Consider the following 12,112-nt stretch of genomic DNA (forward strand, 5'->3'; position numbering starts at 1 on the left):
CTCACATGTTCCACATGCTCTTCATCAGACTTCGATATGTCGTCGATGAATACAACCACAAACTGATCTATGTATGAATTGAATATCCTATTCATGTATTCCATGAATACTTCAGGTGCATTAGAGACACCAAACGACATTACCGAACACTCGTAATGTCCATAACTTGTTCTGAACACAATCTTCGAAATATCTTCAGGCTTCACATGAATCTGATGATAAGATGAATGCAAATCTATCTTGCTAAACACAGAAGCACCTATCAGTTGATCCATCAAATCAGCAGTCCTTGGAAGTTGATACTTGTTCTTGATAGTCACCTTATTCAGTCGTTGGTAGTCAACACATAGCCTTGTACTACCATCATTCTTCTTCACTAATAACACTGGCGCACCCCACAGTGAAACACTCAGATGAACAAACTTCTTTTCAAGTAGATCTTCCAGTTTCTTCTTCAATTCACTCAACTCTGAAGCAGACATCTAATAAGGAGCCATCAACATTGGACAAGTACCAAGTACTAAGTAGATAGTAATCTTACACCTCTGGAAAATCAAACACCACTGGAAACTCGCCCAACACATCTTTACGTTCTGCCTTCATAGAAGCTAATATCCTAAACATTGCAACATCATCCTTTACGAACTCATTCCCTTCCTTAGCTGACACGAACAACTCATTAATAGCATCAAACTCTGGAATTGATACCGTTTTGTCAGAACAGTTGATATGAACATGCTTGAACTCCAACTAGATCATTCCAAGGATAACATCAAGATTTCTCAAAGGGAGACATACTAAATCCATACCAAATCTCTTACCATAAATAGTAAGTGGACAATTCAAACAAACCCATGAAGTGGTTACTGAACCTAGAGTCGGGGTGTCAATAATCATATTCCTATCCATAGAAGACAATTTCAAATCCAACCTCTTAGCACACTTAAGTGAAATAGACGAATGTGTTGCACCCGTGTCAATAATAACAATAAAAGGAATACTATTTATAATACATGTACCTCGAATCAAATGGTCAACACAAGTAATATTTGTCATATTCAAAGCAAAGACTTTCCCTCCAGACTGTGCTTTCTTCGGCTTTTGACAATTTGTACTAATATGATCCTGCTCGTTGCAGTTATAATAAATCGTCCCATGTTACATACAATCTACATCATGGTGACCTGTCTTACCACACTTGAAACACCTCGGTACATTATTCTTGCATTCATTAGCATGGTGGCCTAAATCACCACACTTGAAACACTTAACAGAAGTAGGAGTCCCTCTCCCACTTGGATTTTTCTCATATGGAGCTCTCTGATTTCCTTTGTCAGCTAGAGCACTGTATGGTTTCCTCTAAACTGATTATTTCCCTTCCTCTCACTAACGCTCTTGTAGTGAGTGGAATGAGCCTTGTAGTCCTCATCATAAATTCTATACTTGTTCACTAGAGTAAGAAACCTACGAATCTCTTGGTATCTAATACCCTGCTTTATCTTAGTTCGTAGTCTGATCTCAAACTTAATGCATTTTGACCCATCCATAGTTGCACCATTGTAGTAAGGGTGGAACTTCACTAGTTCTCAAACTTGGTGGCATACTCAGCAACCGTCACGTTTCCTTGCTTAAGCTCAAGAAATTTTATTTCTTTCTTGCTACATACATCTTCAGGAAAATACTTCTTAAGGAATTGCACCATTAACACAACCCAAGTGATCTCAGCACCAACCAGTCTTCAGCTTCCTCAAACAACATGTGAGTACCAAACAAAACCTTATCTTTCAATACATGCCATCACTTGGAAACTTTTCTCGATCTTTCGGAGCCACACCTGAGCACCCCCCAGATCATACCTACTCTTGAACATCGGCGAATTATTTCTCTAAAATTTTCCCAAACCATAAAACTCACCACCTTCCTAATTTTGTTATCTATGTAGTTCATGAGCCATTCACTCTAAAGCATCAACAATAGCATGATCATTTTTTCCAGCCATTCTTCACATCATAAAACTAATATTATAAAAAATAATGGATCGACAATGTACACACACATGTCGCAAACTAGAGGCTCGATCACATTACAAAACCTGGCTGGACGGATCGACCTGCTCAAATACCACTATGTAACACCCTACACCCCGTAACAAATCAATCATAGAATAATTCAAGCATTGAACATAATGCACACATTTAGGATGCCACTTGTCAAAAAACAACACTTGTCCTAACTAAGGTAAAACATTCTAATACACTTATCATTGCATGCTGTCGTACCTCAAAAAATGATGAGAACACGACTTTAAGCGAAGCGCCATCACACGCTCGCAATGATGGACTGAACAGAGTCGCCACCGAACTTTATTTATTCCTAAAAAGGAAAGGGGAAATATCGATAAAACCCAAGACAAAACGATAATGATTATTGATCGTCGCAACCAAATCAGGGTTCGGGACTCGGTTACGCAAGGGGAAGGTATTATCACCCCTCACGTCCGTTGTACTCAACGGGAACCGTTTAGTTAGTTTCATTTTGACTGTTAGCTTATGTTAGTCTTCCCAAGTTATAATGAGGGAGAGAATGAATAGAAGAGAGAAGAAATGTTTTTTGGATTTTTGACGAAGGACTAAACCTAAGTTTTTTATTAGTGGGCCTGACAAGATTTACAAATCCTACTCCTACGTATCTCAATAGAGAAATCAAGGCTTACGTAGTTCTGGGTAGAAAAATGTTTGTTTGTTGGTCAATTTTAGCGAAAGCTATATTGTATTAATCGATGAAAACATTGTTTTACCCAAAACAGATGAGGAGCGGACGTATACCACACATCGAATGGATTTACAAATCTACATTCGGAAAAGCGTCACTTATCTCGACTCAATAATCATGGCCGAAATATTATTTTGCATCACCTTAAGACAATATATCTTTCGTTTATGAAAAAGGGTTTTTCTAATTAATCGCACGGCGGCGAGAAAGAGTTTGATTGGTTGGATTTATTTTGAGTAATGGCGAGAACTTGGATGAGCGACATATCCATCTCGAATCCTAGTCTCAGGAATGCACGGTATACACCATGTTCCATTTCCATCTTTATTGAAAAAAATGTTTAATAAAGATTAAGTATTTTTAGGTTTGATTGAGAAAGGATTTGAAGAAACCGCATTGACAATTTTAGACGATGGCGAGAGCTAAGATAAGCAAGGCATCCACCTTGAATCTTAATCTCAGGAGTGCACGGTATACACCATGTTCCATTTCCATCTTTATTGAAAAGGTGTTAAGGTAGGAATTAAGTATATATTTTTTGGGTTTGGAAAGACGGATATTTAAGAACAAGACATAAGCCTTGAGATTGATAGTTCAGGGTTCCACCGGAATGCTAGATTCCAATGGTCCTTTTTCATTTGAATTATTTAAGAAAATTATTTAATGGACAACGAACACTTGATGAGAATCAAATATTCAAAGGGTTACGCCAGAATGCTTGATCCCAACGGCCCTTTATTTTTGTCCAAGTTAATTATTAAGTATTTTAAGAATGAAAGAAAAGAATGAACGGTTAATCCAAAACGCGTGGCTCAGGACTGATTATTCGAGGGTTCCCACCGGAATGCAAGATTCGAATGGTCCTCTTCTTTTGTTTTTTAAAAAGGAATTTAATCGGGTTGTAAAGATAGTTTAAAAATAAAATTGTAGGAATAAAATTAATTTTACAATTTTATATGTATATCGAATTAATTTTATATATATAATCGAGTTAATTTTATATATATAATCGAGTTCCCATCAAAATGCTAGATCCAAATGGGAGGAAAAGAAATTAAATGTTGAAACTATGGAAAGTTAGTGAAATTTAAATCAAAAGCTAGTGAATTTGAATATGATTATTTACATGTGTAAAGGTATGAACATAGATGTTAATAACCGAATTAAATTAAGGGTAATGCTAACTTGTGCCCCTAGGGCACAAGTTAAGAAAACCACTTATAGAAAATTTGTATTGGAAAAAAAAGTTAAAAAATTAATTTAATATTTTTATTAAAATCAATACACAATTTCCAAGATAACATTTCTTCATTTGGTTCTTAACTTGTGCCCCTAGGGCACGAGTTAACATTACCTTTAAATTAATTAACGCATGGAAATCAATTAACCGTACCAAATCCCAAATCAAAAAAAATCAATAATTAAGAAAAATCTAAAAAACTAAACATTCAAAATCTAACAACTAATTAACAATTAAGTTAAATTAATCCAATAAATATATTAAAAGTAAAATAAATAGTAGAAGTTATAAAAAATTTAAATGAAATAGCAAGCATAAAAATATGAAAGATATGCTACTCCTAAGTATCGAACCCATCCCACTAAAGAAAATGAAACTGCTCTCTCTCCACTAGGCCACTTATGGTCATTTGTTATCTTAATAACAACTGGAATATATAAACCAGAATAGATTAAAATAAAAATAAAAATAAAAAACTAAAATGAGGTGGTCTGTTAATGGACGACTAATTAAAACAATGGAGGAATCCCAAAGGACAGACCCTAGCCGCCTGGCTGTTGGGTGGAAAATAACCATGCATTAATACCAGCACACAAAAATTAATAAAGGAAATGCCAAGAAAAACCAAAGGGTAGGTGGTTTTTAATTAGGTTTTAAATACTATTCTTTGAAAATAAATAAAAGAAACAAAAACAGAGACTAGTGAAACAAAACAAAACTCATTCGTCTTCCTCACGAAGACCCACTCTCGTTCCCTCAATCTCACCCGCCCTCATTCGATCTCTCTCACCCTCGACATCATTCAAACTCCCAATCTCTCATCATCTCTCAATCGCTTGCACCAACCTCACAATACCCTACTCTTACCCCAAATGCACAAATCCATGACTTTAAAGAGAATCAAATAAGAAGGCTCACCTTCGGCAGTGGTTCGGCGACGACGGAGAGCTTGTGTCTTCCTCTCTTCGCTAGGTTTTTCACACCGTTTCTGAAAATTAGGGTTTTCGTGGTTTGGAAAATTAGGGTTTTCTTCGTGGCCGCCAAGGTTTAGGGTTTTTTTCCCGTCCCCCCTTTCTCGCCTCCGCTTCCCTCCTTTTATATCCATAACTTAGGGTTTTTTGAGTTGTCTTATGGAGATCCAAAAGGGCATCTCCTGTATTGCTTTAAGGCGCTCAGACTTTGGTCTGCCTCATTTGGCGCTCGACCTGAAAACGGTAATGTGAACCTACGCTTTCTCGCTCTATTTCATCTTGATTCTCTTTTGGGTTACTTTTCGAATTTTTACAGCCTTGCTAATTACTTGTGTTTTACTGCAGTGAAAACATGGTGAAAATTCATGAGTGGTTTGATGTCTTGTTGAAGATTTTTGCGGAATTAGGCTTCCTACAGGTTATGTTGATTGTGGAATTCTGTTATGAATGTTGAAAACAGTTAAAATTCTTGTATTTTTGATATTTCATCAGCCTGTGAGGAAGGGTACAAATGGTGGTGTGACAAAAGCAGGACTTCTAGCTGCTGCAGCCGGTGGAAGTGTCATTGGATTATCATATGTTCTTTTAGAATTTTCGACAATCAAGTGCGGGTCTGATAGAGTTCTCAAGCAACTACTGGTAATACCCATCGCTACCACGGCAGGACTAGGTGGGAGTATCATTGACTCTCTATTGGGTGCAACCTTACAATTTAGCGGATTCTGCTCTATTCGCCAGAAGGTAAATTCTGATACACATTTCTCTCCTATGAAAGATCAATGAAAGATCCAATGACATTGGGTATTTGATTATTGAAATTGAAATTTCTCACTCTATGTTGTAGGTTGTTGGGAAGCCAGGACCAACCATTAAAAAGATTTCAGGATTCAGCATTCTTGACAACAATGCAGTGAACTTTGTGTTAATACTGTTAACCACGGTTTTAACTTCAATAGCTTGTTTGTGCATATTCTAGTTTCGTCACGAGCAGCAGTTCTATGGAAGATTCATGGGCTGATAGCTCTGGTTTGATGATCGTGTATTTTCCAATCAGTTTGCAACCCTTGAACGTGGTGATGGGCGGTAGAGATTCTTCATTTGTTGGTATACCCTCACCAGCGGGTTCAAGATTTTGGAAAATACAATTTGGTGCTTCACAATGGGTTGTCTCTACATTGGAAGCCTGTAGCCCACCCTTTTCACCACCAACAATAAGCGAGAGCGGGTCATCCATCGACTTTTTTTCTTCTTCAGCAAACCAATTGAGCAAGCTTCGAAGATAGGAAGGCATGTGGACTCCATGCCTCGTCTTCTTTATGATCAGACTACTCAATAATACTAGTAGATATGCCACTGTTTAGCGTTATCAAGAAGCTTGTATAGGATAAACTCAGAACTCTCAGGATTGAAAGCTGACTCTATGGCCTCCTTTCCTTTTACTTCAGCCTTAAGTTGAACAAATGTATTGTCGTTTGATGCTTCCAAGGCTTCCGAAAGAGCAAATCTCTTTCTTAGTTGATCATTAATTCCAATTTTAACGTTGGGGATATCCACAGAAGGTGATAACTTAAAAGTTTTTTTCTTTCTCATTGTTGATTGAAACATTTATCTCTGCCCCTTTGAAGATTCTGTTGATTGTTATCCACTTGCATGATTGATAAGTTTTCTTTATTAATTTCAGGATTTATACTGAATACATGGCTATCTCAGGTATCTCCGGGTTCAGGTTTCCCAGCCTCTGCTACATGAGTGTTAGAGGATATTTTGGTACTCATATTCCTTTCCAATATTGCATTTGCGAAACCAAGGGCGATATTTGTAATAGTTAGAATTAACTCTTCATTTTTCATTTCCTGCTGAAATTAATATGCACCAGGTATGATATTGATGATGATGATGCATTGGTTTAAATGCAAAGATCTATTGCTGATGAAATTGTTATGTTGCTGTTATGGCAGTGCATGTTTCTTGTGTATCAACTGAAAGTGTCAGTGTTTTTGGAAGGTGGTTAGAAGCTGTTATGAGAGTTTGTTATTTTTATTGTGGATTTGGAGTCCGTTATAGGTTTGTTAAGTTTGGAATTCTGCACGAAAATGCATTGGCCGCTGGTTGATTTTAATAGCATGTGCTTTCTATTCCATCCACAAGTTTCCGTTATTTAGAAATTCAAGTTACCGTCCCCTAAAGGTTTTCTATTCCATTTACAATTTGTTAACGGTATGATGGCTTTAATGTTGCAGCAACAAGTCTGAATCCATTCACGGTTGACAAGGACAAGATGTACTCTGCTGTAAGCGGCACGAATTGGTGCGAGCTCCAAAACCTGGTGCTACAAGGCTTCACTTGGTCTATGCTTCTGTTTCGGCACGATGATGCAACATGTTCGGTTACATCATAATGCTTGTTCAGGATCTTTCCATCAAGGTCAAGAGAGAACAAATCCGAATGACAAATCTTGAATCTCTTCATTGGCAGCGGTAACCGTGTTGTCGGGACAGAAGTTGCTATTTGGACTTGATAATGATGTGATGAGGATTAAAACTTCCATTTGCACTGTTATGTTTGTAAGATGCAGGTAATGTGAATTGTGTCGTTTTCCACATCAGCGACAAAGCTGTCCAGTTCTCTTGCTGCTGCAATCTTGACCAAAGGATCTTATTTACAGCACTCGGTACAATCCATGCCAACGCTACACAAGCACCAAATAAATGGAATTGCAAATCCGTCACTATAGCCACAACAACGCCAACCGATACCACTGTCAATGCTAACACCTTGGGAAGAGATACTTTCTTCCTATACAATACAAATTCTGCAAAAACTATCGATGGTGTCACTGCAATCTTTGCCATCTGATAGAAACCAATGCTATTATACTTCAAGCTAACATTAGCGAAGCCAGTAGATAGAGACATAACAAATCCAAGGGTAAATAAAGTTGACATTCGAGTTGATTTAGAGGAAGGAGATGGAGGAAGGAGATGGAGGAAGGAGAGAAAATGCTTTTAGTACTGCCATTAAAAACCAGCTCACTACATAGTGAATTAGTGTGAGAAGTATAGGGAATTTGAATTTAACAGTTTGAAGCACCATTTTGTTTACGAAAATAATACCAACTACAACCACAAAATTGAAGGTGAGTGCAGTAGCTGGACCACATAGACGCCGCTGTTGACATTTTGCACCGTCGGAGAAATTAAATTGATTAAAGATAGAGGCCCTCAAGTCTTCCAAAGCCCTTCCTTTTTCACCAGCATCGCTATCTTTGCGCTTGAGAATCTTTCTAGCGTCTTTTCCGGTTAAGAAACTGAACATTGTATTTGTTTGTTGTATAATTATGAGTGTAATGGGATGTAACGTTAAATGTAGAAATAATCATGAATAAATGTGGATTTTATGGAATTGAGATTTAATTAGCTTGTGATTGACTTTGAAAACTATTGGATTTAATCAAATGGTTTTAAGTTCGTGATAGACTCAAAGTTTAGAATGAATTTTAAATAGAATTTTGGATGCTAGCAAAGGTTTTCTTAAAGTATTAATTGAATGGATTTAAGAAAGTTAATTAAAATTTTCACAAATGTCAATTTGGAAAGTTTCTCTTTGAAAATCAATTGAAAATGTTTTGATTAAAATGTTCACAAATGTTAGTTGAAAAGTTCCCAAAAATGGATTTGAAATGATCAATGTGGAAATGCACTTGAAAAACAAACAAATGAAACCTTTTTATGTGTATGTAATGTTTTGAATTAAATTGGATTAAATTCTACATGAATGGATTAATGAATTAAAGTTGAATGGTTTGTGGAAAATTAATAGATGAAGAAAAAGATGGTTTATAGAAAATGGAAAAAAATGTCTTAAAATTGTTAATGAACGGTTGACAAAGAAATTAAAAACGTTATGGAAATTCTTTGAATTATGAATGAATGAGAAAATGAATATGAATGGAGAGATATGGATGGAATCTCCGAACCTCGAATATATGAGAAAAAGAAAAATGAATGACGGATGGGAAAAAATTTTAGGGCCAAAATCGGGGTATGACACATGCTCACCTTGACTTAGGGTATCATCACAGCAGAAATCATCAAATAAGCATGCTTCACAATAATTAAGTCTCAATAAAATTCCGTATTTGAATTAAAACAATGTGGAAAAAATCTACATTATAACACAAGCTCAAAACTCCAAGAGCATAACATACAACTCTCAATTAGAAAAACACAAACTGAATAAAACAATCAAACATTCCCAACCCCGATGTTACAGGATCAGAGCGAGAATTCTAAAACAGCGAAGAACTAAACGAAGTAACTCCGAGAGCTAACTTCCACTTACTACAACAAACGCTACTCCCGCGTATCTGCAAGATTTCCATTATGGATAATATCAAAGCAAAGGGGGTGAAAAACAACAAACCAATATAAATAGTGTAAAGAATGCTAAGTTAGAGAATACACAACAAACACATATTTATTACACATCCATCAATAACAAGTTCTCACATCCAAATTATGATAACATTTACATATTCACATAAAATCAACAACATCATGAACAATCGACTACATATGCATTCATGTATACAAATATACTCCACAACTGACTCCTTATGCATGTGGTACGATTCATGAACACTCAAGTTCATCTCGCTCCTGATCCCCATCATAGGACCATAGGACCAGAGGACACCAAATCGTTACCATCACCATTGATAATGTGTCACCAACTCCCAGCTGAAACCGGCTACTCGCTTCGATCCCCAACATAGGACTAGAACACACCAAAACTGGACCTAAGCTCGTACACCATGATGCATGACTCTCAATCAGCATGCATTATCATAAAAGGTTCACCAAAAGGATCCCCATACACATCTTACCATTTATATACCACATCATTCATCATACACAACAACCAATCCATGACACAACATCAATAAACAATAACAAACAGTAGCAGCTCAACAAATGTAAATTCATAAGCATTCATTCATGTTACTTCACCAAAACAATAACACATCATCATATAATCATAAAGATTCGCTAACCGATCATACAAGTCAGCATAAACATTACCATAATAGGTATATAATTATAATTCAAACAGTTCACCAAGAATCACCATGTGATAGCTTTTCGTGTTAGCTTTCCAATTCTTCAAATTGCGCCTCAATCCGAGTCACGAAACTCAAGTTACGATGAAAACAATTGGAAACAAAAAATCAGCATTTCCGCACTGTGCCTCCTTGATGAGCGAAGCCTTTTCTCCCCAAAAGCGACACATCTCTCGCTAAGAGAAAGTTATAGAAAACCAGAAGCATTCCCTATCACGTTCGCTTCAGCGAACACAGTAGCTCGCTGAGCGAACTCTCGCTAAAAGAAATCACCCTCGCTAAGCAAACACATCTAGACCTACAAAAATGTAGAACACAATTTTCCTTTGCAGCAACCCCAAAAAATCCCAATTCAGCCCCAAACATCCCCAGAAGCCCAAAAAATTATATCACATGTTATAACACCATTAGGACATGTTAAATCACAAATTTAGGTTTGGTGAAATAAGCAATCCACATTAGATTTAATAAACTCAAAATTGTTTTATCCCTCGATTTTATTATATAACCGAGGTGAAAATGTGGTATATTCGTCGGTAAGATTACAAAACCGAGGGGACATATGTTTTCGCCATTTCAGAATTCCAAAAACGTACCTCAAAGCAAACCGGTTGAAGAACCAGAAAAAGCCGACTCTAAGGTACTTCTCGATTCACCCCTTATTCTCCTCTTTGTACCTTAGGCTTCAACTCATTATTCTTTCCTCTTTTCAGGGAACAACATAAACGAACCAAAATGAGGCAGAAAATCCACCAGGTATCCCTAGTTCAATTCCTTCTGATATAATATCTCATATCCATTGGTCAGATTCCCTTGATTCTATCACTTCTTCTATTCATCCAGACAACCAACCCATCAATAAGACAACAGACGCTTCTCCACAACCTGAAGTGGAATTCAACATCGACCAACATTCTCCACAAGGCAACATATTTGTGTGAATTTAAACCTTTGAACACCATGTTATGATTGAAATCGAAAATACAATGTGAAACTTTGACAAGACTTGGAATGTAAAAGATTTTGAAGATAGAGATAACTGAAATCAAAATGTAAAAATGAAGATAAAATGATAAATGATCGAAATGTAAATGAATGCAAAAAAAGGCTTGAATGTAAAAGTGCTTAGAAGTTATAAATGTGGAACGCATACATACATTTTCTTCACTCGTTTCTCAATTACGGACCCCTATAATATAAACATGTGTCCCCTTATATATTAATCTAAAATAACCACCTACAGATGGTCGACTAAACAAATCACGACACGTTTTACTTTCATACAACCTTTATCTTCGACGAGCCTCCACGTGTTTTTGAGTAACCACATGTTCTAATCCAATTCCCGCTCTTTCAATCAAACCAAATAGCCAACTTAGAGCATTTGAAATTTTCACTAAGTCCACAGATGCTACCAACGCTCCTCGACCTTCAGTTGCTTCGACCGCACTTGCCACACGCATCGTTTCGACATGTTCAATAGCTTTCATCATGACACACTTTTTCTTACTTGTCATTTATAGTCAGGTCAAAAAATTTAAGGTAATAGTTTACCGACCACAAAACATCCATTTTTTGGACCTTTCGAACCGCGAACATTCTTGAACTTGTTATGTTCCTTCCTTGGGCCAAGATGGCTCTTCATGTCATCATGTTTTTTTATTCCTTTAGTGATAAAAACATTGACTTTGGAAAATCCAGCAGACTCTGATTTCTCCCTGTCCTTTGATTCCTCCTTGATTCGATGGTGTTTTTGGATTTTCTCCAGAGAGAAGTCCTGATAGCTATGCATCAATTTTTTTCTATAGCCTTTCCACGAAGGTGGCAATACTTTGCAATGATTGCAATGACTTGAAAAGTTTTAAGAATGTCTATTTTCACAGTTTTTATTTTATTCACGAGAAAGTGTAACTCGTGCACTTGGGAAAGAATGAGCTTGGAGTCTATCATTTTAAAGTCAAAATATTTAGAAATTAAAAACTTCTTCGTACCTTCCTCTTTGGCCTTCAA

General features: G+C 36.6%; 2 protein-coding genes and 1 pseudogene across 2 annotated transcripts; 1 reads left to right on the plus strand and 2 right to left on the minus strand.

Annotated features, from left to right (window-relative positions):
* Positions 1–537: 537 nt before the first annotated feature.
* On the minus strand, positions 538–1,547 carry LOC127129952 (uncharacterized). The gene is made up of 4 exons (XM_051059051.1): positions 1,347–1,547; positions 1,194–1,244; positions 853–1,125; positions 538–750 (listed from the first exon to the last, which is right to left on the minus strand). The coding sequence occupies exons 1-4, from the start codon at positions 1,545–1,547 to the stop codon at positions 538–540; spliced, it is 738 nt and encodes a 245-aa protein (XP_050915008.1).
* A 3,788-nt stretch (positions 1,548–5,335) lies between these two features.
* On the plus strand, positions 5,336–5,959 carry LOC127129953 (protein PGR). Its single transcript, XM_051059052.1, has 3 exons — positions 5,336–5,401; positions 5,476–5,724; positions 5,828–5,959. The coding sequence occupies exons 1-3, from the start codon at positions 5,336–5,338 to the stop codon at positions 5,957–5,959; spliced, it is 447 nt and encodes a 148-aa protein (XP_050915009.1).
* A 1,528-nt stretch (positions 5,960–7,487) lies between these two features.
* On the minus strand, positions 7,488–8,325 carry LOC127129954 (nucleotide-sugar uncharacterized transporter 1-like; annotated as a pseudogene).
* Between the last annotated feature and the right edge of the window lie 3,787 nt (positions 8,326–12,112).

The sequence above is a fragment of the Lathyrus oleraceus genome, chromosome 3 (assembly GCF_024323335.1).
Source record: "Lathyrus oleraceus cultivar Zhongwan6 chromosome 3, CAAS_Psat_ZW6_1.0, whole genome shotgun sequence".
Classification (NCBI taxonomy): Eukaryota; Viridiplantae; Streptophyta; class Magnoliopsida; order Fabales; family Fabaceae; genus Lathyrus; species Lathyrus oleraceus.